General features: G+C 42.2%; 1 protein-coding gene across 4 annotated transcripts in view; it reads left to right on the top strand.

The window, feature by feature from the left end:
• fndc3ba (fibronectin type III domain containing 3Ba) overlaps window positions 1-20,121 on the top strand; it is a 112,542-nt gene that overhangs the window by 44,829 nt on the left and 47,592 nt on the right. For all 4 annotated transcript variants that reach the window (XM_031310037.2, XM_031310038.2, XM_035994821.1 and 1 more), the window contains exons 4-7: window positions 4,568-4,644; window positions 8,803-9,034; window positions 9,193-9,364; window positions 9,551-9,681. In XM_031310037.2, the coding sequence (XP_031165897.1) occupies window positions 4,568-4,644; window positions 8,803-9,034; window positions 9,193-9,364; window positions 9,551-9,681 (612 nt within the window). The remainder of the gene's footprint in view (window positions 1-4,567; window positions 4,645-8,802; window positions 9,035-9,192; window positions 9,365-9,550; window positions 9,682-20,121) is intronic.

The following is a 20,121-nucleotide window of genomic DNA, read 5'->3' on the forward strand; positions in this document are numbered from 1 at the left end:
GCATGAAGTTTTGAAAACTGTAACTACACTTGAAACCACTTCATCGGCATCTCCGTGACTCACTGTGACTTCAACAAAACTGCAGAGCCGACGTAGTTTGCACCGTCCACAGCTATGCGAGTGTGTGTGTGTGTGTTTGTGTCAGAGCTCCGCTCTCTGTCAATTTTCAGAGAGGACAGATAAGCTTGAGCTTACGCGCTCTCAGGTACCGAAATGTCGGTACAATTTAACGTGTAAAAAAAGGGGGCAGTCGCACACTCTCAAATTTTGGTCGCAAAATGCGACCATTTGGTCGCAGTCTGGAGCCCTGAGACTGACCGAGCGAGGAGTCAGACACAAGTAAACATAGGAGCTGCCAAATATCTATTCCGAAAGCTGTAGGGGGAGCTCTATAGAGAAACCTGGGAGCAAAAAGCGAGAAAACAGCGAAGAAATGGCCAAAACTGCATAGCGCCCCTTTAAAGTGCCCATATTATGAAAAAATCACTTTTTCTGGGATTTGGGGTGTTATGTTGTGTCTCTGGTGTTTCCACACACATACAAACTTTGAAAAAAATCCATCCATGCTGTTCAGAGTGAGATACAGTTTCTGAATGTGTCCTGCCTTCAGTCTCTGGGTGAGCTGTTCAAAATCGGCACGGCTTGTGACGTCACAAGCCGAAACGAGCAGGCTAACCGCGACCATTAGCTCGTAGCGTTAGCATGCTAATGCTAACGCTAGCATGCTACCTCGTTCTCAATAGCAAAGCACTGCTACAACACACACAAGTTCACCATAATCTACAAAAGAACTACTTAAATGTGCGCCCTCATTTAGAAGTCTCCTAGCTAATCCTGCCTTGTAACTGACTGAAGTTGTAGAAACAGCCTTTCTTTTACTGTCTATGGAGCTAGCTAGCTGACATGATCTACATCTGAGCTACTGGGCATGTGCAAGTGTAATCAAAGATAGTACAGAAGAAGAAGAAGAAAAGAGGTCTCACTCTGTAGCTAAAACAGAGACCAGCTGAAAAGAGGATCTGCAGCAGTGAGAGAGAGCACTGCAGTACAACAAAAATATGGTGTTTTTTGAAAATTAAACCATGTAAACCTATTCTGGTACAACCTTAAAATACAATTATGAACCTGAAAATGAGCGTAATATGGCTGCTTTAAAGCAACACCAAAGCACTTTTCCTCTTTGGTCCCCCTACAGTTTGGATGTGTCAGACACACAGAATATTAATCTGAGCCTGTCAGTGGCAAAACGAGCACTTTTGTGAAGGTAAATACAAGCTGCACAATTGCCCTATTAACTTACATCTTATCTGCTGACTGCAGCGATCTCGCTTAATACTGGACCAATGTCAAAGACGCTTAGACACAAAAACATAGGAAAATAGGGTTGGAAAAAAACGGTAGTTACCCTTTAAGTGCACTGTACTTTTTTAACTAGATAACAGAAATGAGAGTGAAACCTTGGATAAAAATCATAAATTTAGGGCGCCCATATATAGAGGTTTTCTCCTCGATGCAGCAGGCTCGGATTCGACTCCGACCTGCGGCCCTTTGCTGCATGTCATTCCCCCCCCCTCTCCACTTTCATGTCTTCATCTGTCTTGTCAATTAAAGCCTAAAATGCCCCCAAAAAAATCATAAATTTAAGCTGGTATAAGTAGCATTTTAACATTGGTAATCTATCACAACATTAACACTGTTACATTAGTATAAATATAGAAAATATACATTGATAACTAAGCAGCTGGCAAAACTGCCTTTGCATAGCATTTTACATTTTGAACCACCTGATTGGATTTCACAGGAAATCTGTTGTTCCTCTTGCACATACTGAGCTAAAGTTATTGATAATCATTGATTAATTACCATGTATTTACTGTTAGGTGTTAGTGCAGGCATTGTGGTTGTACTAAATCTTAATTTTTTCCAATCGATATAGCAAAAAAAATCACTGTTACATTACTGATACTTTTGAAAAAGGTTTTTTGAATGTGTAAAACAAAACCTTCAATAACTCTTTTCATTTCAGTTTGCTTAGAGGCATACATTTAGACAGTAGAATTTTGTAAAAGATAAAACAATATGATTTCGTCATCATGCTATGATATCACTGAAAGTTAGTTAGTAGTTAATATTAGTAATAATATTAAATTATCACCCACTTATACTATTTGTTGTTTGAGAATTGCATGTAGGTACTGAATGAGAGGGCCGAGCAGGTTCATGGGGTACGTGGTCCTATTGTAATTATGAGAAACACTGGTCTCGTTTGTTTTTGGAAGCTATTTCAAATTATCAACCGGAACAGGATACCCCCTTGATACCTCTCAAATGGCCAGATTACACGCTTACATGCTTATGCCCTATAGTTGCTCAGGTAATACAGTGATGTCATCCCACATGCAGGATATGACGTCATAACTGATCTCTGACTTGACCTCTCCGGTAGTCGGAAGCGGAAGAAGCAACAGATGGAAGATGAGAAGGTTGGGGGGGGGGGCTGTGTTGTCTGGGATTCCAGCAGGATTAGGCAGAGGAAGTCGTGACTGTGTTTGTGGTGCTTAAAGGGCAAAGCTGGAGGCAAGACCAGAGAGTGACGTTACCGCAGTGTGGCTCATAGACCACATTCACTTTTGCACACACATGGGCACAATAACAACCACTTGAGTACACACGTTCATCTGCTTGATTACCCTGAGCTATTCTAAATGGCAAACAGTCTAATACTATATGACTTACAGCAGTGTGTGTGTGTGTGTGTGTGTGTGAGAAGGGTAGCAGGACAAAGAGGGTCTTGTATTTTGGGGAGGGGTTGGGGGGTAGTTGAGCCTGTTGGGTCCAGTCCTGGGGGCCAGGGATGGGAATGTTCAGTGTGTGTGAGAGCAGAGGAATGCTGCTGTTTGCTGAGTGAAGAACACAGAGGCAGCAGAGACTGTCCAAACACACGTCTGTTTGTCAAGAGAGAGAGTGTGTGTGTGTGTGTGTGTGTGTGTGTCTGAGAGGGGGTGACTGAGACACGTTGAGAAAGTGTGTATTTGGGACAGGGTGTGCGCAAGAGGTAAAGTGTGCTATGAGCAGTGATGGAAAGCGGTTTAGAGGAGCTCTGTTTTTGTGTGTGTGTGTGTGTGTGTGTGTGTGTGTGTTCTCCCCATGTTATGACCTTCTACTCAATGAGGACTTTCATAGTCTCCATGGTAGGGGAGCAGACAGGACTGAAAGAGGTCTGTCTCTTCATACCTGTGACCTACTCACTACACACACACACACACACACACACACACACACACACACACACACACTGCACACTTTGCTCAGGTTGTGTTTGTGTGTGCGTAGGTGTGTGTGTTTGCTATACTGTTACCTGTTTGTTTGGTTGGTAAGAGGTCAGGGAGGTGGGTGAGAGATGGAGGGATGGAAGGAAAGAGGGGATGATTTAGAAAAGGTGACGAGAGAGAGGAGAAAAAAGGGGGAGAGAATGAATTAGGGAAATAAGTAAGTATGAAGTAGGAAAGGATGAAGTGAGTAATATTTCTAAATGAAAAGAGGGACTGAAGGATGTGAGTAATAGATGAATGGAGGGAAAGAGCCAAGTGAGAAAATATGTTGGGGTTTTCTGTAATTTGGATGAAATGACCCTTTTTAAAGGAAATCAGGTTTAAAATATTCAACTGACATTTGACCGAAACTATTATATCATACTTGTAGAGCTGCAAAGATTAATCGATTAATCGCTTTGAGTCATTTTTTATGAAACAAAATGCTCTGATTCCAGCTTCTTAAATGTGATTATTTTCTAGTTTTTTCATTCCTCTATGACAGTAAACTGAATATCTTTGAGTTGTGGACAAAACAAGACATTCGAGGACGGCATCTTGGGCTTTGGAAAACACTGATCGAAATGTTCTGACTGATTTTCATTTTCTGACATTTTATAGACCAAACAACTAGTCGATTAATTGATAAAATGATCGACAGATTATTCAAAAAGGAAAATAATTGTTAGTTGCAGCCCTACATACTTGTGTTTGTAGGTAGTAATGGTGTTAGTGTGTGAGTGTGTGCGTGGTGTGATTTATTCTACAAGCCAAGTCTGCCTCCAGCTGTCCCAACGGGGTCCCAATGACTTTACCAGCCGCAGACCTCCATCACAGAGAGGCGGAGGAAGAGCGAGTTGGAGACATATTGTGTGTGTGTGTGTGTGTGTGTGTGTGGAGGGGGAGGGGGGGGGGGGGGGGGCAGGCATGGATTGTGGAAAAGTCAACATCATTTTCAATCTGCTAATTCTATTAGATTTTCTTGCCTCTCCTTCAGAGCTGAGGTTTTCTTTTTTGTTACATCCATCAGCATCTTCAAGACCTTTACGTCTGTTTGCCAGATATAAGGGCTTACCTTTTGGTACAAGTTGATTCACTGGAAGAAAGGGCATTTCGACATATGTGTCACACTTCACACTGGCCTGCCCCTCAGTGTGTGTGGCTGTTTGTGTCCCAGCAGGTGCACTGTTGATTGACACATGTAGAATTTACTTCAGCTGCCTGGTGAAATGAAGAATTATTCTCCTCCCCTGCAGGTCCTGCTGAGGTTCCCATGATGTCCCCGAATGGGTCAATCCCCCCCATCCACGTACCCCCAGGATACATCTCACAGGTTAGTTTTGTGTTTGTGTGTGTTTTTATCTCAGTCTGGTCCTCTCAAACATGTTTTTATGTTCATCACGTGAACATAAAACATTTGTGTTTTGTTGGAGAGTTTCAGTCCAACATAGAGGGAGACCAACAAAGAAAAAACAAGGCCATCATATGCCATCATGTGATCTAATGTTGACTCTGAGCCCTATTTTTATTAGTAACAAGTAAGTAATGGGTATAAAAAGCCATAATTTAACATCTTTCCAAGGAAAATATATTCAGTATTTAATTTTTTTGTCAAGTTCACTGGTGCCAATTAAGCAGCCTGCATTCTGGTTTGTTTCAACGTACCGATGCTTGTTTCTGTAAAATTCCTGAAATGCAGTTAAGGAAAATGAAAGCAAAATTATGTATTTACAGCCCAACAATCGTAGCATTGCAAGTATGATTGTGCGACATGAGAGATTTGCAGCAAATGCAGAGAACAGCAGGCCAAGCTGTTAGACTTTAAGTTGTAGTGTTTATTTTTGACTAGGGCTGCAACAACTAATCGATAAAGTCGCTAAAATTCGATTATTAAAAAAGTTGGCAACGAATTTCATTATCGATTCGTTATGTCGCGCGACACGCCACTCAGTCGCAGAGATAAAAGCAATTCAGTTGAGTGCCGTGCGGAGCGGCGCGGAGCGAAAGAAAAGAAAAAAGAGCAGAGCGGAGTAGAGGAAATACGGAGAGAGACCGGAGAGACCCTTAACGTCGTTCTGAAACACACGGCGCAGGCAGAGAAATCAGTACGACCTAAGTCATCCAAGGTGTGGGCATTTCACACTAAATAAATCGAAATGTGTTAATTGCAAGATAAGCAAAAGCAACACGGCATGGCACGGGCGCACCACGGTGACGATTCAGCACCTAAAACGTAAACATGTTGGAGTCCTTGATGAGGAGGAAGGGAGTTCAACAGCAGGGTAAAGTCACTACACAATCCTACTTTTGTTCCGTTTTGAAGTGAGGAACGTAACGTCCCTCTTCTGGTGCTGGTGTGGTGTTTACTCGTTATCCAGCTTCACAAGCATGACAAGCTAACGTTAGCTCGTTAATAACAGTAGTAAAGCAGGCAGGTCTAAAGACACGTTTTTATTCACTCGCCTTTTTTGGCCCATTAATTTTTCAATCTATTGTCATGTATATATTCTCTGCTTTGTCCCATATCAGTTATTGTTGACTTAGTATTTGTGTGTGTTGTACTTTTTAAATTTAATTTTAAAGTTCTTTTATAGCACTTGGTCATCTTAAGCTGTGTTTAAATGTGGTGTACAAATGAACTTAACTTGCAATTACTACAATGATGGTAATAATGTAATGAATAAGCTTCAAGTGTGTGTGTGTGTGTGTGTGTGTATCTGCTCTTTGGGTTACTTACCTTTACACAACTATTAACTAAAACAACATGTATGTAAGTATGTATTGAGTTGATGTAAATTAATGTTTTTTTTAATTTATTTTTTTTATCCGATTCATCGATTAATCGAAAAAATAATCGACAGATTAATCGATTATTAAAATAATCGTTAGTTGCAGCCCTATTTTTGACTATACAACTATCAGAAGTGGATCAAAAGGGTCATTTTTAAGATGATGAAAGTAGGGCTGGGCGATATGGAGAAAATTAACTCAAACACCTCGATGTCGATATTGTAAGGTTGACAATTGGTGCTTTCACAAAATATCTTCCACATTTAGATTTTAGATAAATAATCATCAGTAATGACTATGTGGTTAAAGGCAAGTAATAGAACAGCTAGAACAGTCTGGTAAATTCAGAAAATGACACCAATTTACTGTAATGCAGCCTTTGAAACCAGGAAAAGACTAAACTAACCATGTAACTATAGTACAGTTCTTCAAAATCTAAGACGATATCTGGTCTCATATCACAATATTGAAATATTGCCCAGCCCTAGATGGAAGTCAGACTATTTGTGAAGAGCTTGTGCACATCAAACCACACAGAAAGCATGCACGGGGTGTGTGTGAGTGATGAGTGTGAGTGTGTCTTCTGTATTGGATGTCCTAACAAGAACAATAAGATGAGAAAAATCTCCCAGAGTGAGGATTGTGTCAGTGGGCTTTTAAAAATAAGTTTGCCATGAATTGAGTAAATGTTGGGTTTGCCGTGTTACTGCTGTGGAGGGGTTAAAGGTTATTGAATCATCAAGTCAACGAGTCAATAGTCTGTCCTCACAAGTATAGTGTTACAAATACAGCTGTGGTCTGCATGTGGTCGGATTGTGTTCCAATGCCAATGGAAGTCAGGTCATTGGCTCACCGTGGGTGTGTGTTTGTGTTTGCATGTGTGTGTGTCCACTAATGTGTGAGTAGGGACTGGTCCAAGTGTGAGCGGGAAACACTGTCACTCTTACATAAATAAGCCTGATAGGGGAGACAGGCACTGGGTGGGTAGGCTTTTGGGGGTGAGGGGTGAAAGAAGGGATGGATGAAGAAAGAGCACTGCGGTGATGGAAAGTAGTGCATTGACAGATGGATTTTGCATGTGTGTGTGTGGGTGTGTGTGTGTGTGTTCTCAGTGGTTTGTGCTAATGGCTACATTGTGATGGTGGGTGGGTGTGTGCACATGAGCATGCATATTTGTCCCTGCCCTTCCAGTTTGTATTATTCGGAATGTGTGTGTGTGTGTGTGTGTGTGTGTGTGTGTGTGTGTGTGTGTCCCCTTGCCAGTAAATGTTGCGTGGGTTTGTAGGTCGGATCCACATGTACTCATGTCGGGACTTTGCCCTTGTTTTCCTGTAAAAACTCTGTTTTTCTCCTCGGCAGCAGAGGAGGGGGTTGAGGGGCTGATGGAGGGCCTCCTCTTCTTTCTCCTCCTCCTCCTCTTCTTCTTCTGCCCCTCTCTCACTCGGATTAGTTCTGTAACCCTCTTCCTCCCATCCTGACCCTCTTTAATACTCTCTCTCTTTCTGTCTATCGAATTCTGGCACTGAGTCTCTTGCTTCTCAGTGTGTGTGTGGTTTTTTTTTGGAAGTGTGTGTGTGTGTGTGTGTGTGTGTGTGTGTGTGTGTGTGTGTGTGTGCATGTGTGTTGTTGTTGTTGTTGTTGTTGTTGTTGTTAGAGACCAGCAGATGATTTCTTCTCTCTGCAGGGAGTGTGTGTGTTTGCTCTCTGCTTGGAATGCTGGTCTGTGAAAGTGTCTGAATAGTTGGAGTGTCTGTGTGTGGAATGCAGGCCTGTGAAAGTGTCTGAATAGTTGGGGTGTGTGTGTATGTGTGTGTGTGTGTGTGTGTGTGTGTGTGTGTGTGTGTGTGTGTGTGTGTGTGTGTGTGTGTGTGTGTGTCCTAGACCGTGAAAGTGAATAGATGTATGGAATCTATGTTAATTTGAGGCACTCCTTTTGAAACTTGTTGTTATTGGAATCTGCAGACCATCTGATGACAACATTGCAGCACTTGTTTTCACCCCCTAAAGGACCATAGCATCCTGTTAGCACAATGTCTCACTTGTTAAATAGATTATGCCATTCATTCCTTTATTATATAGCCACCATTCGACAGACAGGGCACCTGCTCTTGCACAAATGATTGACAGCATCATTTTGTAAGAGCAGGTGCTCTAGGACCTTTTAATCTTTAATATATCTTTAAAAATAGATATAAAGAATATTAGAATATTAAAGGACTAGTTTGACAATTTCAGAAACATGCTTATTCTCTTTCTCGCCAACAGTTGGACGATAAGATTGATCCCTGTTTGCGCCTGTTAAACTATTCCTTTATTTTATATCAGCATAAATCACATGTAGAAACTAGAGGAGTCTACACTTCTCTAATTGATAATCTGTACTTTAGCCTCTTGATTCAAATGACGTTTTGATGTCATGTACCAGATGCCAAATTGAAACTAAGTAATAAAATACAAACTGATTCCATGAACCACTTTGAGCGAGCACTATCCAGGGAACCCTCCACCCGACAACGTATAAAGCAATCACACACTGTGTGCACTTTACTGACTTCATGTGATTTGTGGGTACAAATGCCATTTTGGAGCTGTGTGCAAAATTTCCAAATGTATTGTTAACTGTGAACTGTGACTTCCTGAAACATATTTTTACCCCTCTCTTACACTCACCTCCCTGTCGCTTCTTCTCTCTCTCCTACAGGTGCTGGAGGATAACACAGGGGTCCGCCGGGTGGTGGTGACCCCCCAGTCTCCAGAATGCTACCCTCCCTCCTACTCTCCGGCCCTCTCCCCCACACACCACCTGCCCCCATACCTGGCTCACCCTCACTTCATCCCCAACTCTCACTCGTTCTACCCCCCTGTCAGCCCTGGGGAGCTGCCCCCCCACCAGTACTACCAGCACCACCTTCCCCCCATGTATGGCGATCCAGGTACTGACATGCTGACTGGACTTAATTCTACTGCCAAAGAAATCAGGGGATTGATGTGAAGTTACAAATTAAATTATGGATCCAATTAAAAATATTCTTTGTACAAATATTTACTCTGACATGAATGTTCTTCTCTTCTTTCATCTCCTCTACCTCAGAAATCATCCCAGTTTATGGGATGTCTAACTACATAGGCAGAGAGGAGACGTACAGTAAGCCCCAGCCCAAAAAGATAAAGGAACAGAGACAACTAGAGCGACAGAACCGACTTAATTCCCCTCCCTCCACGCTCTATAAGGGTAGCCTGGGGCCAGCACACAACGGATACAGGTGACCATACTGCTTCTGTGGCCATCAAGTGTTGAGAATGTAGTTCAATAACAACTCAAGTGGTCATTCACTGCGGTCAAAACTGTTCCTGGTCGCAAATATGGATTCATATTTCATAAGTTTTGGCTTGCATGATTTTTTTCTTCTTCTGTGTCTGACACTGTTGTAACTTTATTTGTGATGCAGCAACAAATCACACGCCCCATCGCTTGGGTCAGTGGGGTCAGGGGGCGGACTCGGCAGTCCAGGAGGGAAGAAGCCAGAGAGGCGACTCCGCAGCAGTCCACGAAACAGTGAACCAGAGACACACACACAAGGTAGGACACACACACACACACACAAAGCAATTAGAGAGACTGGCACACACTGCTGATGAACAGCAACAATTGTTCACAGTAAGTTTGGATGTTTTCCTTTCCAGAAAGCACGCGGCACAGATGCTAAATCCAAAAAAAGCAAAATCAGCTGCTAGTATGTTCAGAATAGTGGATATCTCAATATGCAACCAAACCAGCTCATATCTCTTTGTGAAGGACTCACTTCTGTCCTCGCTGACCTCTCTCTCTGTCTCTGTGTGACTGTCTTTGTCCTCTTCAACCTCAGCCGCTCTGCATTCAAACGGGCCAGATAAAACACACCTTTCGTTCCTCTCTTTCTCTCACTCTTTTTTTCTCACAGAGAAGTCACCCAAAAAAAAAAAAAAAATGAATGGATGTATGCAGCCTCATTGAGGTGAAGGGATTGGGGGGTGGGGGGAAGAGAGTGGTGGGGAAGGGGGTATGAGAGGTTGTCTGGGTAACCACATAGCTGAACGCGTCCCTGAGCGCTATCGTTTTACCCTTGCTACAATACTGGCCTTGTTGGAGAAGGCTGAGCCACGGGGAGAGAAAGAGAGGAGAGACGGAGGGGTCACATACCTGTAGAGTTCTGCTTGAGATGAAGGAAACCTTTGAGCTCCGATATTTAGACACCACAGCTCAGCCTTATCGCACACACACACACACACACACACACACACACACACACACACACACACACACACACACACATACTCAAAAGAGGTGCATGTGCAAAGACATGAGGGCGCACACACACTTACTTGTGGTACTGTCCCACTTTAATGACATGTCTTTTGACACGTATTTATGTTTGAGTTATTACATAGAGCAGAGTACTCATTTATGCACACACACACACACACACACACACACACACACACACACACACACACACACACACACACACACACACACACACACACACACACACACACACACGGTTATCTGCAGAGGTGATGACAGAAAAACACGACAAGAGACATTAATTCATCTCTTCCCTCGCTGTAACTGTCAAATTCTTCTTTAAATGTACCCTCCCCATAAAACTGTGCTTTAGTCCCTCACAGCATGGTGTCGGATCAGAGGAATATTACATCTGGGTCAGGTGTGGGAATGTTTGTTTCCAAAAATCTATGAGAATGTTGTAAAATTTGATCATGACTCAAATGATCCTGTACCCTACATATAAAAAAATTCTGAACATTTTGGAACAAGATTTCTGTCACTGAGATGTCTGCCTCCACATCGATACATTAGAGAGCACTGGGATTTTGTTTGTTCTGCATCGAAAAAATGCAGCAGCAACAACTCTTTTCAGAAATAATGTTTGCTAGTTAGTCTGGATCCTAGTTCCTTATTTAAACTGTTTGAGACTATTAGATAATCAATCAATAAGTTGATTTAACTGACAACAACAAGCAAAATATAATTGACGGATGAATTAATAAAAAATAAAAAATAAAATACAAGTTGCAGCCCTACTGTTCACCACAAGGTCTGTAATTTATCAAGGGTAATGAGGATGCAAAAGTATTGTAGAATTCATTGCATTGGGGTGGAGGCAGAATAATTTGTAACGTTTTTGAGATGGACATCTAATAACGAGCAAGTAAAACACAAAATATCAGCTGACTACATTGTTATCTAGATGACTAGATACCAATAGATTTAAGTGAGAACATGTTTTGCTTTTGATAAATGTACCCGTTAAAAATATGTCATTGATGATTTGATCAAATCAGTATTATTGCTCACACGCTCGAATGCATTTACACCTGCACACATACTCTCATAGAGTGTAGCGCATGTGCAAGTCTGGACATCTGCAAATGCAAAACACACACACACACACACACACACACACACAGAGAAGAGGTGGTGTTTGACTGCATTGCAGTGGGGGAGACTGCACAGCTTCTTACAGCACACACACACACACACACACACACACACACACACACATATATAAAGCAGGCTGATATAGAACACATAGCCAAAGCAGGAAAAGGAAAGCAAGGCCGACAGCTCAGCTTGTGAGTATCTTAGTTTCATGTGGCATGTACTGTAGTACTCAAACCACAAAAACACACATGACAGACAGGAGCCTATCAGCATGTCCTCGGTTGTCTGTTCTGGTCTGCCAGGGTCTCAGTACTGGGCTGGCGATCAGGCTGAGTCAGCTAGATGTACAGTACCACACAACACACATCAACACACAGACACACACATACACAAACACCCCGTGACTGGGCTTCCTGTAAAACAATCAGAGCATGAGGGTCCAGAGGATTGGTGGGCGGTAGTGGGGGCAAACAGAGAGAAGAGAGACATGTAAGATTTGAAGGCCAGTCGAGAGAGGAGGGAGATGGATGGAAGGTTTGTAAAGAGAAAAGAAAACAGAACTCCTACATCACAGGGAGAGATGGAAAGACAGAGAGACAGAGAGTTAAAAAGCAGAGTACAAACATTCTGACAAAGTTGCTGCTTGGCCTGGCGTATCCAAGTATGGTCCAACCCAGAATACCACAGTCACGCACACACACACACACACACACACACACACACACACACACACACACACACACACACACACACACACACACACACACAGAGCAAGGGCAAAGCGTAGGCGGCTGTGTGTGTAGCTATTGCCCCAGTGCCAGTAAGGCAGCAGGCTGACTTGGCGAGCACTGTGTCCATTCCCCAGTAAAGCCAGCTCTACAGGCCGTTTTCCTCAAAACTGAGCTGCTTGCTGAGCAGAAACAGATGTGGGCCCCGTCCCCTCTGTTCCTCCATCTTGGCTCTCCATCATCACCACCGCAGATCCTGTCTCTCACTCAGAGAAACTGGGGTTTCAGCAGAAACAGATGGGCCAGCACCCTCAGCTCCTCCATCTTTGGTTCTGCGTCAGTGCCGAGTGCTGTGAATTCAGGAGAAACCAGATGTGTGCAGTGACTGCTGGGTCCGCCATGTTGGCTCTGTTGAATGGGATTTTAGGACATTGTGGATATTACAGTGATCTGCTGTTGATGTATGAGAACAGTGGAAACATCTATTATGTAGAGGGAAAAATTTAAATTAAATTGAAATGATCTAGAACTAGCTTTTTCCTGGAGTGCACTTTCACTGAGGGATTCCTGAAAGGTTATTTTCAGTTACACAATCTTCTTAGCAACAAAAATAAGGGAAAGCATTTCATATATCTTCAGTGTTGACATAGTGAATGTAGACCAAATACATTTTTAAAGATTTTTCTTCATTGCCAAACATAATGACAATGTGCCAACTAAGAAGGATGTTTTGAAATAAGGAAAACACTCCTGGAATGTAATCTTGTGTCAGTTCTGGGCACATTCTTCACTTTGGACTAGATCAAACTGTATATCATTTCTTTGAAATAACATTTCTTTTGGCATATTTATCTAAGAATATAAGTTTCTCCTCTTAAGTACAGTTTGTCCTCCTTTTCCTGATGGTTTTAATAATTAAAAAAGGTACCAACTACAATACCACCAAGGTTTAACCTGAACAGGAACGAATTTACCAGGGAAACCTTACTATGCCTGGCAGACTATGAGCAATTAAATTATAATTATTATAATATATATAATATATAATTTATTTATTTTAAATAAATTAAAATCTTTTATTGAAGTTTACCATAATAAGTAAATATGTTCTCGCAGCACCTTTAACACAAAGCTAACTTTAGGTGGAAAACCAATGTGGCCACAAGGGACAATAACAGGATAATTGTGCTAAATGCTAAAACATATCTAGTAGGGTTGCATATTGACAAAATGTGATATTGCGATATCGATTATGAATATTGCGATATCGATATTAATTTAGATATTTTTAAACATGTAAAATTACTAAACTTATGAGAAAACGCATCAAAATAGATTCTTAACAAATAAAACAAGTTTTCTTACAACACAAGGGTTATTTTAACTGACGGTCATACTGGACTGGTACAACATGAATAAATAAATAAGGACCATGTCTACAGAACAGGACATGTTTTACTGGTTGTACAGTATAAAATAAATAAGTAAAGAGGAAAGGACACAACTTTACTTTCTCTTCTCTGATTCGTTCCGTTTTGTTGTCTCTATCTATTTCTTCACTTACACTGTCACTCTGTCGAAATATACACACACGTCACGTGGTATGGTCCATAGGATTTGTCACGTAGTGGCCCCGTGCATTGACGTGTACTAACATGTGCATGTGGCACGGTAACTGGCCAATGAAACATGATCATTATAGCGTTTCAAGCGAGCTCTAAATCACAACTAAGCCACACAGCCAACGGACGGGACGCAGCGCTCCACAAAATAAACAAAATATTGCATACTTTTTGCGACACTTTCGATATATTGCAATAACGATATTGAGTCGATATATCTTGCACCCCTCGATATAATATTGCACAACGTGATATTGCGATAACAATATTGAGTCGATATATCTTGCACCCCTAATATCTAGTGTCACTGAAGCACAAGTAGAGAGGAGACATTAAGTAAGTGAACTGACTCAACAGCAGTATCTATCTAAAGTTTGCTACATTGAGCTAACATTAGCCTCCATAAGCTAAGTGCATTGAACTGAGCAAGAGCGTGTTTAATTGTTTATGAACTGAACATTAAATTTGTAAGAGGAATAATGTCCTTTTGCTAAATTTGTAGAGAAAGAATGTGTTTTAAAGTGTAAAGCTGGCATTAAAGCACATCAGGTGGCCATTAACAAGACATTGTAGGAAGTCAGATTCATGCTGGAGTTTCCTGCTAATGAAGAAGCAGTGCTAATTAACTGACAGTTTCAGAATAATAGCGGTGGTAAAAACAGGCTTATAAAAGCACAATGTCCTGTAATGTTTTGGTGATGTCATCCTCGTTAGCTCTAGTGACCTTTGACCGAGTCATGACTCAGCCCTTATATTAACAGCAAACCCCTCTTCCAGCTCTTCCTGCTGTAACTGTAGTAACAGGACTGGAAATGATGTGAAAATGAGTGTGTCACACTCCAACCCTTAGCTTACTGGACTGTTTTGATGTGGATCGCCATGGCAATAATCCCCCCCCCTCCCTCCCCCCAAACTCCAACCCCTTCCCACAAAACCAAATACGGCCATGTTTGTAGGGCAAGATGGAGGGCAGTGGGGTGGAAAAGACAGACTAGAAGAGAGAATGAAAGAAAGAGATAAGGAAATGGGAAAGAAGAGAAGTGATGGACACAAAATTGGGAAATGAAAGAGTCAACAGAGGGGTATGTACAAAAAAACAGAGAGAGAACAAGGGATGGCTTTACCAGCCGAGGAATGTCTTTCCCGCTGATATCATGTAACAGGACTAGTGGGATTAAAAGGGGAGGTTGTTCTCGCCAATCACAATGAGTACACCAGACGTTACCCCATCCAGCTGAATGAACCTTGTGATACAAATGACACACTATCAAACTACAGCACTCGACCGTCTGTATTAACCGGAACTGGGTTACATAATATTTGAAGTCCTTTCAACTGCTTCAGGGTAGAACTGAGTTTGATGTGACTAATTAAGTTATAAGTAGACAAAGTGCACAAACTCAAGGCTTCTGGGGCTTACTGCTCAAAAAGATTTTGAGAGGATTCAAAGGTTCTGCGTGCGTATTTTAAGACCAATATTAGGCTAATTTTGAGACCACCCTTTACTTTTTCACATTGTGTATCACTGGGCTGGGCTTTGTAAGGTTTTAGGAGATGCACTTATTTACACAGCTAAGGTTTTTGGCATTTAAGCGAGATGCTGGTAGCAGTGAGAGATCTATGGAAAGTTCTGAAAAACTGTGACTGAAAAACTGCAGTTCCCATTAAACAACAGGGTCAATGGGAAAGTTGGTTGGTGTTAATTTTGTAAAATAAATAACGGGAATGAAACGGGAGTCCTAACTTCATATCTCATCAGTAAATGCTTGTGCTCTGCTTGGGGATTGACTACAGAGGAGCGGGACGAGTGTCCCTATGCTTACAAGGTCCTTAGTTAACATCGTTTTTCCATTTTGTAATGGACATGATGTAACCATTTCATGTTTTCCATCCGCGCAAATTGCTTTCTAACAATTGGCAACAAAAGAAACATCAAAATTATTTAAAAAACGCTTAAGTGAGTGAAGGAAGATCTTGTTTTGGTCATAAAGGTGTGGATAGGAGGTAAAATGTATTAAAATAAATGTGTACTTTATCAGTAGTGTGGACATAGACTTGATCAATCTGCATCTCTCTGCCTACTCTTGTGTCTTTATTATCTCTGTATCTTTGTTAGCCTTTCTCCATTGCTCTGCCACTGTCAGTCTCTTTCTGCTTCTGCTGTCTGTTTGAGTGTGAATTTGTCTTCCACTCTGTCTGCAGTGACTCTCTCAAGACTTTTTGGGCTGAGCAGGGTCGAATGGGGTCAGGGTTCTGTGAAACTCATCCCCCATAATCCCTCGCTGCCTGGCCAGGTGGCTGCGCTGTACCCAGCACGTACACACTTATATAAATACGTGCATACATACACACACATTCATGCTCTGCTTGGAAAAGTGGAGAGAGTTTTTGTGTCGCTTGGCAGTTGAGGCGCTCATCTCTTTTCTCAGTGAGAGGGTTGCAGTGGACAAAGTCTGTCTGTGTCTCTCCGTCTATGTTTACATGCACACATGAAACCCAGTTATTGAGAGAAATCAGGTTAAGGCAGGGAATTGGAGAGTGCAATTACATGTGTTTATACTGAGACTTATTTATTTTAGTTTCAGGTTAAGTTTGACTTTGTATTTCATTATTTTGGACACAACGACGCACGAATAGTGTTTTGAATAGTGTTTCTTATGCATTACTGCTATATAATTACTTTCTGTAGTCCTTCTCATGCACATGCATACTTTAGAAACCGTTGTACATGGCCAAAAGTCAGGTTTCTCCTGCAGAAATCAAGCCGTATTAACCAGATTCTTCCAAACTTCCAAACCCTTACCCTGATTAGGAAAATTGGATGCCTCATTTACAAGTCCAATAAAATCTGATTGTTGCAGGAAGACATTAAGCACAGTTTTTATTTGCATGTCTTCCGCTCTGTTGTGGAGTTTAATTTTGGAATTTAGATATTTCTGCACTTATTTGCTCTCTTTCACATTCTTACGCTACTTCTCTGTTCCTCTGTGCCAGTCTCTCTGTCTGTCTCTCCCTCTCTAATCCCCTTTTTAAACGATCAGGGCCCTGGCCATGGGAACCGAACCTTCACCATGACAACCACAATTTCAGGCATGTCCCAACGACTTCTCTGCCGTGTGTGTGTGTGTGTGTGTGTGTGTGTGTGTGTGTGTGTGTGTGTGTGTGGCCCAGCTGTTGAACAGATGGAATGCTCACTATGCAGCAGATGATAATGGTGTGGAATCCAAGGTCTGTGCCCCTCTCTACCTTAATTTTCCTCTTCCCTCTCCTCCATCCTTCTCAACTCTGTCCCCACTCCTTCCTCTCTGTCCTCTGCTGTCTGTCTGTCCTCGCTCTCATCTCCACATCTATCTCTCTCTGTCCCTTTTCTTCCAGCTGAGTGTCCGTTACTTTGCTTTGTTCTCCCTGATTAGAGGCTTCTAAAGATGGGTATCATATCTCACTTTGTTCCTTTACAGCAACACACACACACACACACACACACACACACACACACACATACACACCCTGTGGCCCTGGATGTGTGTGGAGTGGGGGCTGAATGAGCGCCACATTTTTCACATTTTTTTTCTCCAGGCCTTGAAGGTCTTTTTCTGTCCCAGTGCAGACAGACTGCGTCTAAGAACCACAGGCCGTCATGCAGGAGGAATGCAACCTCCTCCTTAGTTTTACTGTAGCTCTATTTGCAAGTAGAGCCACTAATAGAGTGTGTAGGTGTGCAACATTAAAAAAGATTGTTGTAAACATGTCCATGTATTTGAGGAAGACTGAGGGAGGGAGCAAGTGAGGGGGAGTAAGGAATGAGACGAATAGAGACAGAATGAAGCTCACGTATAGTATTAATGTCAATGTCGGCTTACAAATAGTCCAATGTGTGTTTTCCTACTTTGTTCCATGGAATAGAGTTGCAGTGTGGATAAGTTGTTTCAGGTGTCCAGGATTTTGGAAGTAAAAGCCAAATTAATTTTCTATTTAGGCAATTATAAGTGACTGGAAGTTGGAGGACTTTAAAGGCTGGAAAAGGTATGAAACTCCTGGTTGAGTCATCAGTACAAAAGATGAGCAACTATGTTAGAAAATATAATACAACATCAAAGATGATCAAAGTTTTGGAGAGATGTCAACTACGACTCCAAAGAAGAATTTTGGTAAGAAACATTCAATCACAGAGCTTCAGTTAGTGTTGTGTGTGCCGTTAACGGCGAGCAAAAGCAAAAATGTCTGCTTTATGGAAACCTCGAACATTTAGAATTTTATTAGTAGTTTGAAATTTTGGGGAAAAACACTTTATTAAAGATGCAGTAGTTAAGCCTTATAAAACTAACTTTCTGTCATATTTGCTGAAACTGACCCTATGTTCCAGTAGAACTACATGAAGCAGATAATTTAAAACAAAAAATCTGGCTCCTCTGGCACCACCTACAGCCTGTAGTGAGATTTGCAAAAATCCACAACTCCCTGTTCAGATGCACCAATCAGGGCCGGGGGGGTGTCTAACTGCGTGTCAATCACTGCTCATGCACACGCATTCATTCTCCCTTGTGGGGGGAGGGGCTTAGGAGACCGTTTGGGCTTTAGCAGAAAGGAGGGAGGGACTGAGAAGTTGTCGATGTTCAAATTCTGGCTATGTCCTGGATCTTCACAATCCTACCCACAGCACCTTTAACTTTTTTGCTGAAAGTTTTTAATTACATAGAATAATAACAAAACAAAAATACGTGGACGGGATGGCATGTTGTAACGAGGTTCGAGTACATATAGCAAATACAAGTGAATACGGGCGCATTGAAGATGACATGTAAATTCCGATTGCTTCAGTGATTTTTTTTTTTTTTGGCCCTATGTGTATCTAAAGACTGGTTAAGCACTGTAGGGAGGAGAAGTTGGACAGTTTTTTTGTTGTCTTGTTCCAGTGATTGGCACATCTGGGTGATGGCGTCGGATATCCATTAGCATGTTAGATGTATTTCTGCTCACATACCCGACAACTGCTGAACAACGCCGACACACAGTCCTCGTCTTATCCACCACTCTCTTGCCTGTACTACTGTAACTGACTCGAAGACCGAAGTTTTCGAGGCAGGACGTGCATGACACGGGAGGCTCCAGGCTGCAGCCATACAGTCTTGAAGTTTTCCCAAACTTGCGATCTTAAAGAGGCCGGTAGGGAACTCTTGTGTGTCGCCACCACTCGTCCTTTAGTGCTGCTACCTCTGACTCACTTGCTGGACCATCGACCTGATTAAAAAAAATGCATACATAGGCGGAGCTCAGCTATCTTCAGAGGTAAGGCGGGGCTACAGATTAGGTGTCCCCAGAACCCGCGTATCATTACATTAATTAATTTGCACGCAATTTTTATTTATTTTTATACCGTGTATTCTCCGTGTAAATTCATGCACCGAACCGTGACGCCCGTACCATTTCGGTTCAATGCGAATACATGTACCGTTCCACCCCTAGTAACTTCATATTTACCATACAGACACGTACAGATGTGCACCTCTGACTAGTTTATTTACCAGCAACAGCATACCAAAGTGACAAAAACACCCTGGTTTCTCAGAAATAATTAAAACTGATGGCCATAAGATAAACGTGTAGTATAGGTAAATTCTCTTGGTGAAATGGAAATTTACAGAAGGGAAAAATATTTCAAGAACTAGTGGCTTCAACAACAACAAAAATACTTCCAGTGTATTTTGGTGCCTTTTAGAAAAGCCATCCCATATTTGAAGGCAGTGACTAGTACTATAACTACTACTACTAGTACATTGAGACCAGTGGTGCGCATCTACTCTGCGCCTACTGATGATGTCACAAAAGTTTGTGTAATCCTTGCCTCACATCCTCCTAAGCCCTCCCCTCCCTCTCTCCTTTCATCCCTCCCTTTCTCCTTCTCTCTGCTGATCCCTGGCTCGCTCTTCGTCTCTCAATTTCCTTGCTTTTTTGTACCTAATCTCTTACCCAGTCTCCTTTTGCCTGTCCTCTTTCTTTCTCTGTCTCTCTCTGCGGTCTGTCCTTCAGTGTCTCTCTTTCTTCCTCTAAATCCCCCTCTCGCCTGATTTTGGCTCGGCCTGCTGCTCCCCCCCCTCCTCAATTCCTTGTCTTTTCCTGCTGTCCGTTGCACTCCTTCGCTGCGTCTGGTTGTCCTCAGTAATCAAACACAGGCGGTCAGACTCAGACAGGATGTGAGGTCAGACGAGGAGAGGAAGTGAGGGTGCGTG

Source organism: Sander lucioperca, chromosome 18, assembly GCF_008315115.2.
Source record: "Sander lucioperca isolate FBNREF2018 chromosome 18, SLUC_FBN_1.2, whole genome shotgun sequence".
Classification (NCBI taxonomy): Eukaryota; Metazoa; Chordata; class Actinopteri; order Perciformes; family Percidae; genus Sander; species Sander lucioperca.